Source organism: Rutilus rutilus (assembly GCF_951802725.1).
Source record: "Rutilus rutilus genome assembly, chromosome: 20".
Taxonomy (NCBI): domain Eukaryota; kingdom Metazoa; phylum Chordata; class Actinopteri; order Cypriniformes; family Leuciscidae; genus Rutilus; species Rutilus rutilus.
Genome location: NC_140225.1, coordinates 24726502 through 24748094, shown reverse-complemented (window position 1 = coordinate 24748094; position 21593 = coordinate 24726502). Strand labels below are relative to the sequence as shown.

At 44.6% G+C, this 21593-nt stretch overlaps 1 protein-coding gene across 1 annotated transcript in view; it reads left to right on the top strand.

Annotated features, from left to right (window-relative positions):
* Positions 1-21593, top strand: part of prkceb (protein kinase C, epsilon b) — a 111391-nt gene that overhangs the window by 45949 nt on the left and 43849 nt on the right. The window contains exons 3-5 of the mRNA XM_084392002.1: positions 18397-18556; positions 20131-20165; positions 20766-20854. Of these exons, the coding sequence (XP_084248128.1) occupies positions 18397-18556; positions 20131-20165; positions 20766-20854 (284 nt within the window). The remainder of the gene's footprint in view (positions 1-18396; positions 18557-20130; positions 20166-20765; positions 20855-21593) is intronic.

Sequence of the window (21593 nt, the reverse complement as noted above, 5' to 3'; positions counted from 1 at the left end):
AAAGAGATCTTTTGTACACAAAACTCAGATGTCTCCTTTGAAAGAAGTGGCAAGTGACTGAAGTCGTTCACAACGGGGGATTGAAAGACAATAAAAAGAATCATAATGTCTCTCTCATAGTAATCCAGCTGCTGTCTGTTTTGGATTTTAGATTGAGAGACTTGGTAACACCTGTAGCTTTCAACAAAGGGATGGATCACAATGGGTGACTAATCGACCAGCAACCAACTTTGATTAGTATGACAGACTAGTTCATCTAGAAGTTTTGATGTTTTAATTGGCTTGCATATTAAAAAATAAATAATGCACATATATGTAGATGCATTACAGTTAACAAGTTTGAGGTTGTTTTGTTTTTTTTTACATAAAAAAAAAGTCACTTATGCTCACCAAGACTGCATCTATTTGATAAAAATACAGTAAAAATAGTAATATTGTGAAATATTATTACACTTTTAAATAACTGTTTTCTGTTTGAATATACTTTAAAATATAATTTATTCCTGTGATTCAAAGCAGCATCATTATTCCAGTCTTCATTGTCACATGATCCTTCAGAAATCATTCTAATATGCTGATTTGCTGCTCAAGAAACATTTATTAATATGTTGAAAACGGTATACTTTTTTCAGGATTCTTTTATGATCAAAGTTTGGTGAACAGAATTTATTTGAAATAGAAATCTTTTTTTGTAACATAAATTAAACGTAGCGTCAATTCTGGCAGGTCACGTTAGTCAAGTTCGCATCAGCTGACTCTCAGCTGATCCACGTCTACCTATAGGAGTAGGACGCCTATCACTGTATACAAATATAAGCTCCTTCAATATTATCAGCTGCTATCGCATTTCTCAGGAGCTATACCTTCCTCCATCCCCAGCTCCTCCTCTCATCAGTCAGGATTTGGCATTCTGATTCCCCTTGAATCAGAATAAATTCTCGAATTATGTTGTACTTTAAAATCTTGAATTAATGATATATGCAATACATTCATGTTGGTTATGTTTACCCTAAGGGGGGTTATTGCTCTTCCTGCTCTTATTCATGCTATAGCATGCATGGATGCGCAGGGAGCTCTTGCCCAGAACAGAACCATACCGCCAATCCCAACCGTATGCAATTGCCAATCGTATTTGACGATAGTGGTCCTGACAGAAATAGCCTAAATGTCTTTAGTGTCACTTTAATGCTAAATAAAAGTATTACATTTTCTGTTCTCTTATTGACCCCAAACTTTTGAACAGTAGTGTAAGTAACTAAATGTTGTAAATGTGGACAATATGTCCCTCTCATGCATTTAGTGATCAAATGTGTTATTTTCTGTTGGACTGGCAGTGTTCCCGGATAGATTAAACAGCTTGTTTAGTCAACTGACATGGCTTGCAGTTTCATGCTGCTCAGCTTTTATATCTGTATCAGGGTGATGAATACCTGAAAAGTTTAATTTCTAGATGCAGATTTGTCTATATTTATTTGTTATTTTTTGCTTTGCTGTGGGACAATACACAGATCCTTTTCAAAAGCAGGTTTAGTGTATGATGGTTTGGTGAGTGTGCACCCGTACTCCACCTGACAGCTCACTAAAATACACCCTCAGTCACGTGCCTCCCTGCTGTGTTTTGCAGGCTTTGTTTGTACTCTCGGTCTTATGTCACCTCTGTAGTGTCCCCTGGTTTGAGGTTTTTATCTCACTGGGTCTTTCAGACAACTTTGAAGTTTACCTGCAGTCCATTAATCATATACAAATGGTTTATCTCTCTTTTAACTTCTCTCATATGCATCCAGAAGGTGAATTATTAAAAGATGAACTCGCCAAAACTGAAAATTCAATTTTCTTTCTTCAGTGAAAAAAAAATAAAGATGTTATGCAGAATGTCTGAGCTTCTCTTTTTCATACAAGGACAGTGGATGGTGATTTCTACTGTCCAACTCTAATAAAAAAACAAACACCTTAAGACCAGTCCATTTGAATTACACTCTATATTCCAAGTCTTCTGATGTCACAAGATTTCAAGTCTTCTTTGAGCAGGGGATGATGGTTGTTCATCCAGGCCTCGGTCAGGGGAGTGTCCCATGGCGGCGTTGTTGGAGGGAGGAGCCATGGAGGAATACTGATGAGGGTCACCATGGGAATGAGCGGAGACAATAACGACGAGATGGAGCCCAATGTGCAGCCGATGAGCCGAGGTGCCGGACAGATGACGACAATCTAGGTGGTCTCGATGGAGCCGCAGCGATGACCTCCTCAGAACGAGGTGGGGATCCGGAGGTCTGCGGGCGAGTTGGAGCGACCGAGGGCGGAGGTGGAGTCTGAGGTAGGGCAGAGCAAGCCACAGCCAAAAAGAGTGGAGGACCAGAGAGCAGCGGGCGGTCTGCAGGTCCGCAGTGGAGGCGAAGCGATGTCTGACCTAGGTGGAGCCGACGTGCCGAGGGAGTCCGGTGGACTTCAGTCCTGGAGGGCCACTGTCCTGTAGGGTTTAGCTCCAACCCTGATAAAACTCACCTGCCTGTAGCTTTCTAATTATCCTAAGATGCTGATTTAGCTTGTTCAGGTGTGTTTGAGTAGGGTTGGAGCTAAACTCTGCAGGACAGTGGCCCTCCAGGACTGAAGTTGCCCATCCCTGGTCCATGCTGAGGTCGAGGGCGGAAGGAGCACAGGCGCAGGAGCCGGGGTGACGGGTCGAGGTAGATCATCACGCACAAAGGCTGGGGGCGGAGCCTTGGGCTCCTAATGCCCAGGACGAGATGGGGCTCCCAATAGGTTCGAGGTGGCTCCTCGCTACTGAGACGGTGATAACTGGGTGGCACTGATGCCTGGAGACTGGGGAAAAGACTGAAGACCAATGCAAACATTTTTTTGCATTTGAAATTGTCTGGAGAGGTAGTGGGAGAGGGGGGCTGGGTAGGGCCAGCGAGACCGGCAGACGACAGACTAATGTGATCCTCGGTCGCTCTTGGGGGCGTGGGCTAGTACATCGCGGCTGTCTCCGTTCCGCTCAGGCCATCGATCCTTGTCGTCTGGGTGGTTCTGGCTGGGCACTGGATGGGGAGCACCCACTCCACATATGTCACAAAGCTCCCTCGAGGAACCTCCCCGGACAACTGTGCACGTGTGGCGGCGTTGAGATAGGCAGCCGTCCGGGAAGGTGGTTTGATGGGCGAGGTCCAAAAACTCCTTTAAATGTTCCTTGAGGAAGCATTCTCCCTGCTCAAGGCACAAGAGTTTAACTGCTGGAAAGTCCATAATGCTAGCAGGGGTGACAACAAAAAATCTCACAAACTACACGTATTTACTTTTGTTGGTCCGGTGTTCTGTCATGGGGGTTGTTGTATAAGCACACACGAAGATGAAGATGAAGGCAAATAGATAATATTTAATATTTAATAAATCCAATGGTTAACCCAAACAGGAACCGAGCAACATAAAACACACACACTATAGATGACACCGGACACTAAACTGACAGAAAACTGAATATATATACAGGTGATGATAATTGATGAGTGCACAGCTGGACATGATAAGTTGATTACTTTTACGATCTCTTAATGAACTTTTTGAAGCGTTAAAGTGTCAGTTGTGTAGCTGTCAATGGAAGGACAGAAAGGTCTCTGATTTCATCAAAAAAATCTCCATTTGTGTTCAGAAGATGAACAAGAGTCTCACGGCTTTGGAACGACATGAGGTTGAGTAATTAATGACAGAATTTTAATTTTTGGGTGAACTATATATCCCTTTTGATTACAACCAATATCCTGAAACCTGTTACCTGAAGTTATTGAATGCTGATTTTATAGTTGTTTGACACTTGTAGTTCTTTAAAGACTGATCACTGAGCATGTTTTCACTTGAGTAAATAATAGTAATTAAAACACACTGCTTTAGGTCAAAGACTCCATTGAGCTACTCTGATATATGAGTGCACTTTTGAGTGCCAGAGGGTGAAATTTAAGTCATTAATTATATGAAGAAATCCAAGTGGCCATGCAAAGTGTTTTCCTGTTGAATAATTCTCTTGAACACATGCTTTTTAAACTTTGACCTTCAGATCAATGTATAGCACTCACTACCTATACACACACTCACACATAAAGAGATACATATATGCATATCCACAAACATCAACAGTTCAGATTTCTTAAATACTACATGACATGGCTTATGGTATGTATTTACACATATTATTTACAAACTTTTATGTTATATGCGATTCATCGCTATTACTCAATTTGAAAGCACTAATAAAAAAGTGAAAATGGCACAACTTTTGCAAAAGCAGGTAGCAGTTACATTTTTTTTCATAAACTGTAAAAATATTGCAGATTTTTTCCCGTCTACACAGCCGTGGATAGGTCAGCAGAAAAGTTGTTTCAATAGTAGCTACAGTTGTTACATTTTAATACCCTTTTTATTTTAGAATAATATGATGAAACTACACAATAAGACTATAAATGTTTATTAAAGGGACAGTTAATCCAAAAATAAATATTCTGTCATTATTTACATTATTTTCAAAAACTGTATGTTGTTATTTCTCATATGGACGATTCTCAATGATTTCTCATTCGCACTGTTATTCACTCCCTCCAGGATTTTCTGATCTTGCGATCAATATAAACCAGTGGCCGCATTATTTGCGGCTGCTTGGGGTTTTGTCTTATTTATGCAATTGTTTCCATTAAAAAACATTAACCTGAGGGGGAAACGTTAAAAATGTGTGTTGCAACATTGCTGTCGGATCCAATAGTGTGCACTGCATCATTTTTATTTTCAGTCTCTCTGAAAAGCCTGCTTCGAAATGTGTCTGGTTTCAAAATGAATCTGCTGTAAAATGAAGCGAACAAACAAACAGTGTCTTACTGATGCGATCTGACTGGAACTTTGTCAACATAAAGTTCATCCACACTTTCTTAGTGTTAGGATCACATGGATGGCAATGCAAAGACTGTTTTTCCACAACTTGGCACTTCAAAATGTCCTGTAATCCTCAAAGGCATCTCTATCGTTTTGTTGCTGGATTAATCCTGTATTTGCATGTGTCTCATATTTACTACTACATGACATGCATGAATCGGTGGGCGGGGCTAAAGAGGCAATGATGTAGAAATAGGCATTGATCTTCTGCAGAACTTGTCTTTCGTAATAATGTGACAAAATCCGAAACCAGAAGTTTTATATGATCTTAAATCTGAAGGCTTCTGTGTGCCGAGTTCTTCTCACCCTCACTGAGTGTTAATGAGTGAGAGCTGATAAATGACCAGCCATATCCTACTGAGATAGTATGAGCTACTACATCTGTTTCTTGTCTCTCTTTCTCTCTCTCTTTCACTACAAGCAGTTGAGAGGAGGATGTGGGTGATGCATATGAGGCTGACTCACTTCAGTCTCCTGTGAGACTAGACGCGCCACTGGTCCATTGTCCTTAGATGGTGATTAGAACAGGACAGGCCCTGTAACTGCTGCACGTATCTAATCCCCATCATTTAGACTCAAACTCACTGTGGAGCGTTTTTAAATGTGAGGTGTATCATTTTGTAATGTTTAAATACTTTAATCTCTGTTATATAGAGACAATTAGTAAAGTGTTTGTGGGTTGATTTCCCACAAAAGTGTTAAAAGTGTATTTCGCTATCAACATTTATTTAGTTTGATCGTCATGAGTTGTCCCACACAGCAAATTGGTGTGGAACTGTTTTTGACTAATGAGAGATTAGCATAGAATTTGCTTAAAAAAAAAGCAGATTGTTTTTTCTTTGTCTGTGTTTGTTGTTTGATGTAGATCACGTGATCAGTTATGTTATCCTAGATTAAATATTTCCTACAGTACAGGAATTGCATTGCATTGTAATCCACATGGACTCAGGTTACCTGCAGTAGCTAAAGTACAGTATATACAAAATTCCAGAAGAAACTGATTTTCTACCGAACTAGATTAACATTCTGCTATGATATTAGATTGGCCTTTGACCCTTTTCTGAGCACCATCATTTAAGAGCATTTACTAAACATACAGAAGTCATCAGATTTCCAAGAATTTTAACTCTGCTCACCTTAAGATGCATTTTAGTATTATATCTTCTATTAATCCTTAAAAAAAAAAATCAGTCATTTTTGACCAATTTAATTTTTTAAAGGCTTCCTCAATCTGAGGAATAGTGAAAAAGAGGGAAATATCATAATATAGATCACACTTTCACTTTCACGTTCCAGTTTTTTATTATTTTTATTATTATATATATATATATTTTTTTTTATCAAGCACAAATCTTCTATCTCATCTATGCCACTTTATTCATTCTTAAAGTGAACTTCTGGCTGAATGGTGATTCGATTTATACTTTTGGACTGCCGCCTTGAGGATGTGAGTGACGTGTCCAGTGTGCAATTGTTATCTGTTACCTGTCTTTTGTGTGGACTTTTTAGTTATTTCCTTTCGGTTTGTAGTCGGTTTGTAGTTCTCTTACGAGAGGTTCTCTCGTATTGCGTAAGCTAGCTTACGCTGCGGGAAAGTCTCCTTTCACGAGATGCTGAAGCCAAAAATTATCCTAATTTTTTAAAACTTGTCAACGCAGTGCGGCAGCCTGCAGACCTAGGGCAAGCGAATCGCGTGCCCATTGGCTGCTCTGCGGCAACTGCAGCAGCCTATGGCTGAGCCTTGCGCGTGACGTCACGTCCAATGAGCGCGCTTGGCGCGCTTAGTGCGTCACAGCCCGTCATAGGGGTGTGGCTTAGAGTATATAAGCAAGGAACAGAGGCTGCTTCGCTGATTTCTGTCTCTTCAGCGAAGCTCTTCGCATCGCTGATCTCCGAGGAAGCCGCCGTTGAATCCAGCGACCAGCACGCCGAGGATCTCAGCCTGAGGACGCCGGCCGCTCGCCGCCTTCAGCCTTCCCTGCCTGCTGCGCCATCCGGCACATATATCCTTTTTCTGCTCTGTGTTGTGTGTGTGTGTGTCCGCCGCGACACACTTGCATCTAAAAGAGCGCGAGGCGTTGTTTCAAATGCCTCGCACATCCTGTGGCTCGTGCAGAGCCTCGCTCAGCGACGGAGACCGCCACGTGCTGTGCGCTCTCTGCCTGGGTTTTGACCACGCTGTTCGCGCTCTCTCCGAGGGCGGCTGCGAACAGTGTGAGGAGTTACCGATGTCGACCCTACGGGCTCGACTCGCTAAATTCGAAGAAACTCCATCTTCTCCGGCCGCTTCTTCCGGCCCACGAAAGAAGAAACGTCGCTCTCAAAGGCCGCCGGAACTGGACGCTACAGCTGAGCGCTCGCCGGAACCTCTCCCGCGAGCCTCGCTCTCTCCTTCCCCCCCACCCTTCTCCGACGCGCAGCGGCCGGCCACTGCCCGCACTGCCGTCGCCCTGGGGGATGATGCAGATGATGCCGCTGACAGCTGCTCTCTGCTCGCGTCTGACAGCGAGGAGTGGTCGGGCTCTCACCGCTCCGCCCCCTCTACTCTGGAGTCTTCTCGAACCCGCGCTAGTGTTGACGCAGAGCTTCTCCGCCTCCTCACTTTAGCGGTCGAGAGAATGGGACTGGATTGGTCCCCACCTAAGGAGCCGGAGCCCAATCGCCTTGACGGGTTTTTTCTGCCTAGCCGCCGCCCTGCGCCTGCCTCTAGGTCAGCACCCTTCCTGCCTGAGCTCCACGCCGAGCTCTCTAAGTCCTGGAACGCTCCGTTCTCCACCAGACTCCGCTCGCCAGTCTCCTCGGCTCTCTCCCAGGTGGACGGAGCCGCCGAGAACGGCTATAACGGCATCCCCGCCGTTGAGGATGCTGTGGCAACGCACCTTTGCCCGCCGTCTGCTAGATGGCGCTCAAAGTCTGCCCTGCCGTCTAAAGCCTGCAGGACCACCTCAGCTCTCGCCGGCCGCGCTTTCGCCGCCTCCGGCCAGGCTGCTTCCGCCCTGCACTCAATGGCTATTCTTCAGATCCTTCAAGCCGACCTCCTCCGTGAACTGGACGAGAAGGGCTCGGATCAGTCTGCCTTAACCGATCTCCGCAGCGCTACGGATCTCGCGCTGCGCGCTACCAAGACCGCTGCTCAAGCCATCGGCAGATCCATGGCCGCGCTCACCGTCATCGACAGACATCTATGGTTGACGCTCGCGGACATGAGTGAGTCAGAGCGCGCTGTGTTTCTGAACGCACCACTCTCGCCCACCGGCCTCTTTGGCCCTGCGGTCAGCGGAATTGTGGATCGGTTCTCTGAGGTACAGAAGGCGTCACAGGCGATGGACCTCTTCCTGCCCCGCCGTTCGAGCTCAGCCACAGGCCGCCCTCAAACTCAGCCTCCTGTGCGCAGCTCTAACCAGCGCTCTTCCAGGCCCCCCAGCGCTTCGCAGCGACGCCAGGGCAATCGCCCCAGGTCGCGCTCGACCAGCCGTCACAGACCGCCGCCCCCACGGGGCCCGCGGTCCAAGATCGCGTTGAAGCCCGAACCCGCGAAGTCCTCCTAGCATCCGCAAGGAGGAAAAGATGGTTGAGTCCCGCTACGGCCGGACCGCCATCAAAACGCACAGCTCTGCCAGTCCCCTATGTTCAGGCTACTGCAGCAGCACACACCGCAGCCAACGAGCCAGTATTTACACTCGCTCGCCTGCACACAAACGCTGTTTTCACGGCGACCCAGATAAATCTCAAAAAGAGTATAAGTGCTTTAAGTGTAGAAAATGTGCCCACACCCATGTGCTCACTGCTTCACACAAGTACAATCCCCATGGTAACGCGCCCAGAGCGCTCTCTCATAAAGCGGCCTCACACCGCTCGAGTACTAAATGTAGTAAAAGTGCCCACACTTCCGTGCTCACAACTACTCGCTGCTCGCTCTGTCACTCAGTTACCTCAAATTGCTACGGCTCAAGCCGCAGGGGTATTAAGTGTAGAAAAAGTGCCCACTCCCGTGTGCTCACTGCCTCACACAGACCAGGTTCCCATGGCAACGCGTCCAGAGCGCTATCTCTTAAAGCGGAAACTTTCCGCTCGAGCATCAAGTGTAGGAAATGTGCCCACAGCCCTGTGCTCACACCTGCCCACTGCCCGCTCTGCCAGACAGGTTGCAAACCTCATAAAGCCCCCAAACACTGGCCGTGTCATAAGTGCATATCCCGCGCCAGCTCACGAGCACGCGCGCCCACTTTCAGACACCATAATCCCCACGCCGCCCTCGCGCCTGGGTTGTTTGACAGCAGTTCACGCTCCATCGTCCGAGATCGAGCTACTAAATTCTGCACAGTCGGCCAGCCCTGTTCTTCTGCCCTCGTGTCCGAGCATCGGCGGCGCGCGCGCCGCCCCGTCTTCTCTGATACAGGTTCCCCATCCCGCGCAACGCGGCGATCTGAACCCAGAGACCATTCGACCCCTAGCTATGCATGCAAAAGCATGGGAGGCTATTCAGGGCGCGTCAGAATGGGTGCTCAACACCATAAGACACGGTTATTCGCTCCAATTTGCTCGTCGCCCTCCGCGCTTTCTAGCGCAGACGGAAACGAAAGTGAGTTTGGAAACAGCACATCTGCTTCAAGCAGAGATAACAAAGCTGCTGCGAAAAGGGGCCATAGAACAGGTGCATCCTTCCCTGAGCGAGTCAGGCTTTTACAGCCGTTACTTCCTCGTTCCCAAGAAGGACGGAGCATTAAGACCTATTTTAGATCTGAGACATCTGAACAAAGCCCTCATGAGACGGCCGTTCAGGATGATTACAACCAGACAGATCCTCGCGCAAATTCGCCCAGGAGACTGGTTTATCTCTCTCGATCTGAAAGACGCTTATTTCCAGATCCAGATAACTCCCCGTCACAGGCCATTTTTGAGATTCGCCTTCGACGGTCGAGCTTATCAATACACAGTCCTGCCGTTCGGCCTGTCTTTAGCACCCTGTACATTTACGAAATGCATGGACACGGCTCTCGCTCCCCTGAGGAGTCAGGGAATGCGAATTCTGAACTACTTGGACGATTGGCTCGTTCTAGCGCAGTCAGAGACAGAACTTGTGTCTCACAGAACAGCGCTACTCGACCACCTGGAGGTTTTGGGTCTAGCGGTCAACTGGACCAAGAGCTCGCTCTCGCCCCGGCAGTCGATTTCCTTTCTCGGAATAGAACTGGACTCGGTGGCGATGACGGCCAGATTGACGGAGCAGCGCGCGCGCCGCATCCAGCGCCTCGCTGCATCCTTCAAAGAAGGCAACCGGGTTCCCCTGAAGGCATTTCAGCGCATTCTGGGGCATATGGCCTCAGCTGCAGCAGTGCTTCAGTTGGGTTTACTGCGCATGCGCCCGCTTCAACGCTGGCTGAGAACGCGCGTATCCCATCGAGCCTGGGTGACCGGCGGCTCGCTAATCAGAGTGACTCAGGTCTGTGTCTCAGCCCTGCAGCCCTGGCTAGCAGCCGAATGGTATCACACGGGAGTGAATATGGGAGTGGTTTCACACCGGAAAGTTGTCTCTACAGACGCGTCCAACCTAGGTTGGGGAGCGCTCTTCGAAGGCAGACCGGTCTTTGGCCACTGGTCAGACCAGGAGAATCTCCTACACATAAACTGTCTAGAGATGCTCGCGGTCGAGAAAGCGCTTATGCACTTCCTCCCTTTCCTCCTTGGTCACCATGTTCTAGTCCGCACGGACAACACTTCAGTAGTGGCCTATGTGAACCGCCAGGGCGGTGTCAGATCAAAGCAACTCTGCGCCCTGACGGAACGCCTCCTCGTATGGGCTCAGCACTCTCTGCGCTCTCTGAGAGCATCGCATGTGCCTGGCCATCTGAACGAGGGCCCCGACAGACTGTCCAGGGACAACGTTCCCCCTGGGGAGTGGTCTCTACACCCCCAAACAGTCCAGTCGCTGTGGCGCCGCTTTGGCAGAGCGAAAGTCGACCTCTTTGCGTCAAAAGACAACGCACACTGCCCAGCGTTCTTTTCAAAGAGCGAGGACGCGCTGGCCCAGTCTTGGCCCAGCGGCCCGCTATATGCGTTTCCGCCAGTCTCTCTGCTGCCTCAGGTCATCGAGAGAGTCAGGAAAGCGCGCCACACAGTGCTCCTCATAGCCCCGTTCTGGGAGAACCAAGCTTGGTTCCCGGAACTCATACAATTGGCAGACTCAGCCCCCTGGCCGATTCCGGTGCGGAGAGACCTTCTCTCTCAAGCCCGCGGCTCGATTTGGCATCCCCACCCAGAGCACTGGTCTCTGCATGCGTGGAGCCTCAACAACTACATGCTGATCTACCAGAAGGGGTGATGAACACGATCATACAATCTAGAGCCCCCTCCACGAGGCGGCTCTACACGTCTAAATGGTCTGTGTTTAACAAATGGTGCACTACCAAAGGGCTCAATCCACAGACATCACAGACCTTCAAGAGCTACTGGACGCGGGCAGGTCCCCCTCCACGCTCAAAGTCTATGTCGCGGCCATTTCAGCGCTCTCTGTTTCAGAGCCGGGCCGCGCATTAGGAAGGAACGAGTTGGTCATCCGCTTCCTTAGAGGAGCGAGGAGGATGAACCCCCCGCGACCCCCTTCGGTTCCTATGTGGGATCTTTCACTGGTCTTAGACGCACTGAAAGCACATCCCTTTGAACCTGTAGAAACTGTGGATATGAAATACCTCACGCTCAAAACCGTTTTTCTGATAGCACTGTCTTCAGAAAAACGTGTGGGAGACCTTCACGCGTTATCCACTAACGCTGCGTGCCTCGAGTTCGGACCTAATGACTCTAAAGTTATTCTCAGACCGAGGCATGGGTACGTCCCAAAAATTTTGGGCACTCCCTTCAGAGCGCAGGTCATTTCCCTTTCAGCCCTGCCGATTACTGGCTGCGAGGCAGATAGTCACCTCCTCTGCCCAGTTAGGGCGCTGAGAAGCTATATTTCGCGCTCCGCCGCCTTCAGGCGTTCAGAGCAGCTTTTTGTTTCGTTTGGTGGGCGCACCAAGGGTCTCGCCGCCTCGAAACACACTCTGTCCAGATGGATAGTCGATGCTATCGCAGCTGCTTACGCATCTAAAAACCTGCAGTGCCCCTTGGGCATTCGGGCACACTCCACCAGAGGCATGGCCTCATCGTGGGCGTGGTCCAGTGGGATTCCCATTCATGACATTTGTGCAGCGGCAGGCTGGGCCTCCCCCTCCACATTTGTTAGGTTTTACAACCTGGAAGTTCCCGCTTTGCAGGCCAAAGTGCTATCAGTCTAAGTCTCGCGTAAGCCAGCCCACTGTCTGTGCGCGGGCTACGCTGCTGATTTAGCTCTACTGGTTGAGCTACACTATATGGAAGTGTTAGTTGGACCGGCTGTGCCGCTCCCTGCCCCATATTATGTGCTTGTGTACTGTGGTATCTTGGCCGCCCAGCTCCGCTTCGCGTTCCCTGGGCTCCCCATGGGATTCATTCAGGATGCTGGGCGCGCGCACGGCGTTGACAAAGGTGTTCCCGCAGCGTAAGCTAGCTTACGCAATACGAGAGAACCTCTCGTAAGAGAACGTACTCGGTTACTAACGTAACCTCTGTTCTCTCTAGAGAGGGAACGAGTATTGCGTAACCCGCCGTGCTCTCGCCACGAGCTCATTTTCGCTTCATGCGACAGAAACCAGCGAAGCAGCCTCTGTTCCTTGCTTATATACTCTAAGCCACACCCCTATGACGGGCTGTGACGCACTAAGCGCGCCAAGCGCGCTCATTGGACGTGACGTCACGCGCAAGGCTCAGCCATAGGCTGCTGCAGTTGCCGCAGAGCAGCCAATGGGCACGCGATTCGCTTGCCCTAGGTCTGCAGGCTGCCGCACTGCGTTGACAAGTTTTAAAAAATTAGGATAATTTTTGGCTTCAGCATCTCGTGAAAGGAGACTTTCCCGCAGCGTAAGCTAGCTTACGCAATACTCGTTCCCTCTCTAGAGAGAACAGAGGTTACGTTAGTAACCGAGTACGTTTTCTTGTTGATTGTTCTCTGATTGTTCCCAGTGTCTTGTTCGCCTTAAAATAGCTTGAATGTAACTCGACACTTTTGCTTAATTTATTATATGCGGAACTGGGATTATGCTACTTAGCCCCGCCTCCACTCACTCACACTAGAGATCCACTCGCTCCACTTACTGAGGTAACCACTGCTACAATGCACTTTAGTTATCGAGAAATTACGGTGGCCTAGAGAGCTCAACGTGCTGCAACTGAAGAAAACACATGCAAAAAAATAAAATAAATGAAAAAACACAAATTAAGAAAACATCTTCATCAGTTTCACAACACAAGTGTGCTCCAAATACTCACAACACAACCAAATACAGAAACGCGCTGCAAAAGTTCACTACACAACCAAATACAGAATAGTTCTGTGCAAATAGCACAGAACAAACGGAAATGTTTCCAGGGGACCCCAATAAGTGACAAACCCGGCTGGGACATGCTAATAGCTCAAAGTCTTCTTTTTATTTTATTTTATTTTTTAAACTTGTTTGGGGGGCAAAACATACAGAGATGACAAGTTTATGACATACAACTTTGTATACAATATACAAAATGTATTAACAATATGTTCAATGACATCAGAATACAAATGAGAAAAGAAGAGTTAACAATGAGCTGAACATGAGGGTAAGATATTAATATACATTAGTTACATTATACAAATTTTGTCATGCAATGTTTAAATAAGTTTCATAATAATGTTAGGTAATGCAGGGGTCCAAAGATGAGAAGGCAAGTTTTAAAGTTGAGACACTCACACACAGATATAACGCATATTTAAGGAAAGGCAAGGCAAGGTAAGGCAAGTTTATTTATATAGCACATTTCATACACAATGGTAATTCAAAGTGCTTTGCATAGAAGACATTAAAATAATCAAAAGAAATAAGAATAATTAAAACAGTTTAGAATAAAAAAGAAAAGAAAATACAGTACAAACAGTCGGACGAACAGTGGCACAGTGCTCATTCAGTAAATGCACAGCTGTGATGTGTTTTGAGTCTGGATTTGAATGTGACTACTGTAGGAGCACATCTGATCTCTTCTGGAAGCTGGTTCCAGCTGCGGCTGGCATAATAGCTAAAAGCAGACTCGCCATGCTTAGAGTGAACCCTTGGTATTTCTAGTTGATGTGATCCTAATGATTTGAGTGATCTGTTGGGTTTATATTCAGTTAGCATATCTGCAATGTATTGAGGTCCTAGGCCATTGAATGGTTTATATACCAGTAATAATACTTTAAAATAAAATTGTGCCATCAATTTCTTCGAAATCAGACATAGTGACTACTTTCTCAGGTTGTGGTCTGTCTGATCTGTCTGACCCCAGCGCAACTCAAGGATGTGCTGATCACCTTTCTGATATTATTGATTTTCTCAGAGAAGAAGGAAGCAAACTCACTGCATTTGCTGTCTGAGAGCAATTCATTGGGAATATGACTTGGGGGGTTTGTCAATCTCTCTACAGTAGCAAAAAGAGTGCATGTGTTGCTGTTTATAATATTCAAGAAGAAAGTCTGTCTAGCTTTGCCTAGTTCCACACTGAAAGCATGGATGCTGTCTTTGTAGATGTTATAATGGACAACAAGTTTTGTTTTCCACCACATGCTTTTCTGCATTGTCTTTTCATATTTTGCACTGCTGTTGAGTTTCTCCAAGGTGCTTTTAGTCTGCCACCCTTCTTCCTGACTATCAATTACACTTTTAACTTTTGAGTTAAAAGAATCAAGGAGAAAATCAACAGAGTCAGCAGATATGCATGGTGTTAAAGATATTGCCTTCATAAATAGTACACTCATGTTCTCATTTAAGCATCTCTTCTTGACAGACACAGATCTAGCTTCAATGGCAGGAGAGATCAATATATCAAAGAAAATACAGTGATGATCCGACAGTGCTACATCCTTAATAACAATCGATGAAATGTTTAGACCCTTACTGATAAGTAAGTCTAGAGTGTTTCCCCGATTGTGTCCATGTACATGCTGAGTCAGATCAAAAGTTTTGATTTCTTTTGCCATAATGTTTTCTGCATTATCCATGTGAATGTTAAAATCACCAGCAATGGCAAAACAGTCAAACTCTGAGGTAATTGTTGATAACAGTTCAGTAAAGTCCTCAGCAAAGGCTGGAGAGTATTTTGGAGGCCTGTAAATAATAAGTACAGGCTTTGGTAGTTGCGGGGCCTGACGTTTTTTGGTTGATATCTGGGGGCTCGCAGCAATAGAGTGGGATAGTTTGGTTCCAGCATACACCAGTTCTTCCATTTTCTCTGAGAAGCACAGAAGTGGAGATGCTGGATAGTATCATGTCTGGTGAGAGGGGCTGTACAATTATACTATACTTAGTATAAGTATACACATTAAATTTTTAATTTTTTTATTATATATATATATTTTTTTATAAAATGTATATTTATTTGCAACATTTATGTTTTTTCGCAATAACAAGACATTTCTGTCGTAAGAACAGCTATTCATGGAATAGCTGATGGTCTGAGATGAAAATAATGAGGGAATTATGTTGTCTTTCGTTGCTCCCTTCGCCAAGTGTGTTCCAAACGGCTACATAATGGCACACAAGTGCCTGCTCACTCCAAAGTCCCCACTTCAAGGGCTCTGCCGTCTGCTCTCGAAGGGAGTAGGGCATAGGGATGCTCATGGGCAATAAGCATGTCTCAGCCGGGTTCGTCACTTATTTGGTTCCCCTGGAAACATTTCCGTTGTGGTTCTCTTGTGCTCACAACAGTTGCGCAAATCAGCCTAAATAGGTCTTTAACTGGTGTAAATGAATGGTTTAATGGGTTAAATGGATATTATCATGTTCTGTCACATCTGAATCTAAATGAATTTGAAATGACTTGAATTGACAGTCTGTTAGTGACCTGGGTTTTAGTGAGCAATCAGCAGTTTTTTCTGAATATTCGTTGACTAATGGTCTGAAAAGATGACTAATGATAATTATAATAGCTGAACAACTTTTATTATTAACGAAAAACTACAATAAATTGTATTATATGTTTAAGGCATTGATATACTTCAAGCAAATTCAAAGAATGAACTGGTGTGACATAATTTCAAACAAAAGCAGGCCAAACCGAAATTCGTTTGGAGTTTCTCAGAAAAAAAAAGCGAAACTATAAAAGGTTTTTAAACTCCGGAAATGATGTGATTTCATTTTAATAAATAGCATGTTAATATAATTATGCATGATATTCGTCATGTTTTGGAACGCTGATTGTTTAGTCTGAAAGGAAGAGGCTTGTTCTCCTGCACTTTCTCTTCTACTTTTGATGTCAAAGGTTTTTTGCTATGCACAGCAGTGCTGCCTGGCTCGGTTTCTTTTTCGGCTGGCAAAAAGAGTTAAAAAAAAAACACACACACAATGGCTTTATTAATAACAGGAGATGACTGTCGGCCTGCCAGTTTGACACAACTTGCTTTGTCATTTTGTGACTCCAAGTCCAGCGTCTCTCCTTCTCTTTCTCTCAGGGCTGAGAAGTGTGACTGCAGCAGACGGATACATTGACATAAGGGAATACTCAGGAGTGATCACAATTCTCATGCTCCACAGAGACTTTGTCTAAGAGTGGAGCTCTACCCCTGTGGCCTGTTTCTTTTCCTAGTGAGAGCGTCTTACAACTCTCCAATATGGTGCCAATGTCACAGTCATGCCCCCCAGTTTATTGATCACTGCCTCTGCATGGCGCCTCATAACACACAAACAGAAAAACACACAGTTAATGGATTAGTTGACTCAAAAATGTAACATTTTGTTTAACCGGGAATAGTAGGGTGAGCAAATGATGACAAAATTGTCATTTTTGAGTGAACTATTCCCTTACAAGTACTGTTAGTGGCTGACAGAGTACCAATCAGTCTTCTGATTGATTGAACAATATTGTCATAGGGACAGATGTGATACCTCAGGACACATAGTTGAGTGATATCAGGTAGTCTAGAAAAAATGCTTAAAGCTACTTTAAGCTTTAGAAGAAACAAGCTAATTCTCTGTTTGGTTGTGTGGTTTTTCTTATTAACTTTACGTTAGTGTAAATATTAACAAAAACGGCTAACATGGTCTTCTATATGTTAACAAATACACTCTCAAATGTATGTTTGTCATCATGATAAATTTATTCAGCAAACAAAAGTGTCTGAAAATAAGGGGGGTTATAAAGTGAATAGTATTCAATTGGTCATGTGATTTCAAAATGGTGACCCCTCCCCATGTAGAATTAAACAGCTTTTTCAAGGCTACTGATATGATTGAAAAAAAGTCTTCGGGCCCTATCTTGCACCCAGCGCAATTGACTTTGTACACCGACGCATGTTTCATTCCTATTTTGCACACGCGCAAAGCGCGCTTTTCCCTCCACAGAAGCACGTCGCTAAACTAGGGAATGAACTTCCGCTCCCTGGGCGGTTCAGCGAAAAAAAGGAGGCGTGTTCCGGCGCAAACGTTCCTTCATGCTATTTTGCAGGTTTAGAAAACAATTGCGCCACTAACCAGGAAAAAATAGTTTAAAGTCAGTGGCGCGTTGCGCATGTTATTCATAAGCTATTTTAAGGGCGCATGCTTGGCCATAATCAATGTAGCGTGTGCACAACGCGCACTTTGATTCTCTCATCTACACAGAAGCAGCAGTTTTCATTTTTGCAAATCATACATTATTACGATAGATAGATAGATAGATAGATAGATAGATAGATAGATAGATAGATAGATAGATAGATAGATAGATAGATAGATAGATAGATAGATAGATAGATAGACAATTTATTATAAAAGCATACATCTAGCTTACACATTTACCCAAATTATCATACGCCTTTTTAACCGAAGTTAATTTGGGTGGGTTTCTCCATCCCCAACCTCCCTGACGAGAGCGTTGCTCTCCTTGGCTGTGAACCGCTCCTGGCGCGCGCCTGGCAAATCCGCCGTTATAATAGGAATCCGCTTTAGAACAAGCGCGCCTGCTCTTAAAGGGAATGTGAGATGACGCTCTGATTGGTTTATTTCACGTTACGCCCAAACCACACCTATGAATAATGAAGCTCTTCAGACCAACCCATTTTAGATTTGCGCCTGGCGCAAGAGTCATTTATCCCGCCGGGAAAATAGCAACAGCGCCAAGACCCGCCCACAAAGTTACTTGCGCTTTGCGCTTGGACACTTGCGTTTCAGATCGTTAAAATAGGGCCCTTCATCTTAGGGCTGTGTTAGTCTGAGTGTCTCACACATCGGTGGGCTTAAATTTATAATATATATATACTGTATATATATTATATACTGTCTCTCTCTCTCTCTCTCTCTATATATATATATATATATATATATAATGAAAAATGTTACTACGTGCACCTGGATGAATGAGTGCACATTATTGAATAATGGTTTTGAATGTTTACATTTGTTTGTGCATTTGTGTGTTTTTCACCAGGAAGCTGCAAAAATGAGGAGCGTGTGTTTCGTGAACGAATGCGTCCCAGGAAGAGACAGGGAGCTGTCCGGAGGAGAGTGCATCAAGTCAACGGGCACAAGTTCATGGCCACCTACCTGAGACAGCCCACCTACTGCTCACATTGCCGCGACTTCATCTGGTGAGTCCCACAGCAACCGTCAGCTGATATTTACAGCCGTGTTGAGTGCTGTTTGTACAGCTGCGTCTGTTGGTAAACCTGCGTCTGAGTTTTGACATAACCAGTGTACACTGTCCCTCCTCGCGAGTCCGTTCACGGGTGGTTTCCCCTCAGAGGGCTGCGTTTCCATGGTAACTTCAGGAAAAGCCCCGAGGCTCAGAGCGACAGTGCTACAATATGTGTGTATTGAGTGCGTCTGGCATCCTCCACACTGCATAAGAACCGTGTCCCGCGGCCGCCTCTCTGGAGAACAGAAAGAATATGGCTGTTTTAAAGATAAGGTGCAGACATGATGTGTGGGACTGAAACTGAAGGGAAGGGCAGCGAATAACAACACACACCCTATGAAATCTATATATGTGAACAGTTATTTTCTCCTAAAGAGTTACCAGGATACAATTCCTGTAAGCAATTTTTCAACGTAGGAGGATATTTGTCCACATACTGTATTATTGCGAACACTTTGCAGTATGGTCTTATTTGCTAACAGTATTAGTTAATGCATCAGAGTCCCCCTGTGGTGAAAGTCAAGTTTTTAATTTTGTTTATATGTCTATGTGGTGTTTTTAATATGCTTTAAGACAAACCATGTACATATTCATAAGTCAACACCATTGCTGAGTATTTTCTCCTTAAAACTGCAGTGAACCAAAGACAGTCTCAAAAACACGGTTTGAAATCGCTGTTGTTTCTGACGTCACAAACTACCTTGTCAACATAATCACGTCAACATGCCGGCGGGCTTTAGCATATCATTAACAGTGAGCTAGCAGGGGAGATGAGATGGCAGGTTATCCCAGTATATTGGGAAACCCAGTATCCAAGTTTTTGTTGATATGAAAAATCGGGTAGATTTAGCAATATAGCAGGTGTATGATGTATATTACCATGATACGATGAACTAAATGCCTTTCTCCACTGACGTTCTGAGCTGTTCAAAGCGTTTCTGATTGTTAGAAGGCAGATTGAGATGGCGAATGGGAACATGGTTTGTGTAACATTAGCAACACATTATTAGCTGTTTGATAACACGGTAAAGCAAAAGGCTAATCATATTAATTACCATTATGTGTCCGACGTTGTAAAGAGCAATACGTTTGTGCAGCGTTTCCCTCAGAAAGTTGGCCGATCTGTGAGCTGGCGTGAGTGGAGGCGGGGCTAATTAGCATATTAATGGATCGGCGAAGGGTGTAGAGTTGCATTCAAGCTATTTTAAGGCATGAAGAATTTTTTTATTCACAGGAAAAAAACTTTTAAATATGTCATTTTGGTGATCGAATATGAGTTTTAAGGGATACCATTATTGACTACAGGGGGAATTTAAGAAAGGAATAATTGGCGACGGGCTGTTGAATTATTCGAAAACAATGCACACCTAAGGTGGTAATGCGGCCACGACTCAAAGCAGATTTTCTACAAATTCAACAAACTTAATTTATTTATTTATGAACTGGTTCATGCATACTTAAATAAATGCTGTTGTGTTTGGTGTCACTGTTCAAGAAAAATAATAGCTGATCTCCTTCTCTTCACAGGGGTGTATTAGGAAAGCAAGGGTATCAGTGCCAAGGTAGGTAGATCAAATTCAGTTTTCTTAATATTTCTCCATATCAGTGCTTCTGTTCGGGTTCGGGTATATCGGGTTGCTTGTTCATCGAAAATATTAGCAACAAAATCTAAAGCAACAAAACACATCAACATTCATATTAAAGGAATAACTCAACCAAAATTTTAATTCTGTCATTATTTACTTATCCACATATTTATTGTATTTTCAGTGGAACACAAAAGAGAAATTTTAAAAGAATGATGTGACAGCTCTTATACCACAACAGTTCAATACGAATACAACCATCAAGATAACAACGCAAGAGAAATATCATTGTAGAAGTCAGTTTGACTCAAGCACTTCATTCAAAATTCCCCTTTTGTGTTCCACAGAATAAAACAACAAAATAATAGGATCATTTTTATTTTTAGGTGAATTATTCCTTTAAGCAGTGACTAGCTCTCAATCTGAAATGAAGGAAACTTCTGGCATGGACAGGAACCTCCTAAAAATATCATATCTATACTGTAGCTGAAAACATTCTTATCTGTGAGTTCACAGTAATTCATCAGAAAAGTGAAGTAAAGCTAATTTCGTCTACTCTTTGTCTCTGTCCCTCAGTGTGCACCTGTGTAGTTCATAAACGCTGCCATGAGCTGATCATCACTAAATGTGCTGGTCTGAAGAAACAGGAGGACACCACAGAGGAGGTGAGAGAAAAATCACACATGATGTCTAAGATGTTAAGATGTTTTCACCAATGAGAGTAAAATAGAAACGTTTGCAGGTTTCCTGCTTTTCAGATGTTTATCCTGTGAAAAAAAATAACAACCCATAAATCTTTTCTTGAGTTTCAGAAGAGGTCTCAACAACGTTTCAAACTGTGATTCAGATTAGCAAAGATGCAATGAAAAAAACCCATACGTTTCTCATCGAATTTATCCTAGAGTTATGCTATCTACACTTTAATTTCAAAGTTCTATACTCTAGCTCAGGGGTTCTCAACTCTGGCTCTCGAGGTCCACTTTCCTGCAGAGTTTACCTCAAACCTTGATCAAACTCACCTGCCAATGGCTGCGTCCGAAATCGAGTAGGTCTTGGTACTTATTTTGAATAAGCAATTACTTCACGACTGCTAAAATGCATGTTCTATATAGTATGAGTGTATGTAGTATGAATGTAATCCAGACTTACTACATTTGCCATGTTGTCATTAGTCTCAGCCTCAGATGTCATGCCCACAGACCGCTGGCTGTATGTCTTATTATATGGCACACTTAACTGGAAATACTTCAGCAAGTCGTCATCTTATTGGTTGAATTCTACAGGATGTCTGGGAGGCGCATGTGTCATTTTTTTAATGGTCCGTCTGTAAACAAAGATCCCTTGATGCCAAACCCCCTCATGGAAGAATAAAGCCGTTGTGTTTACAACCGTGACAATGAGCGC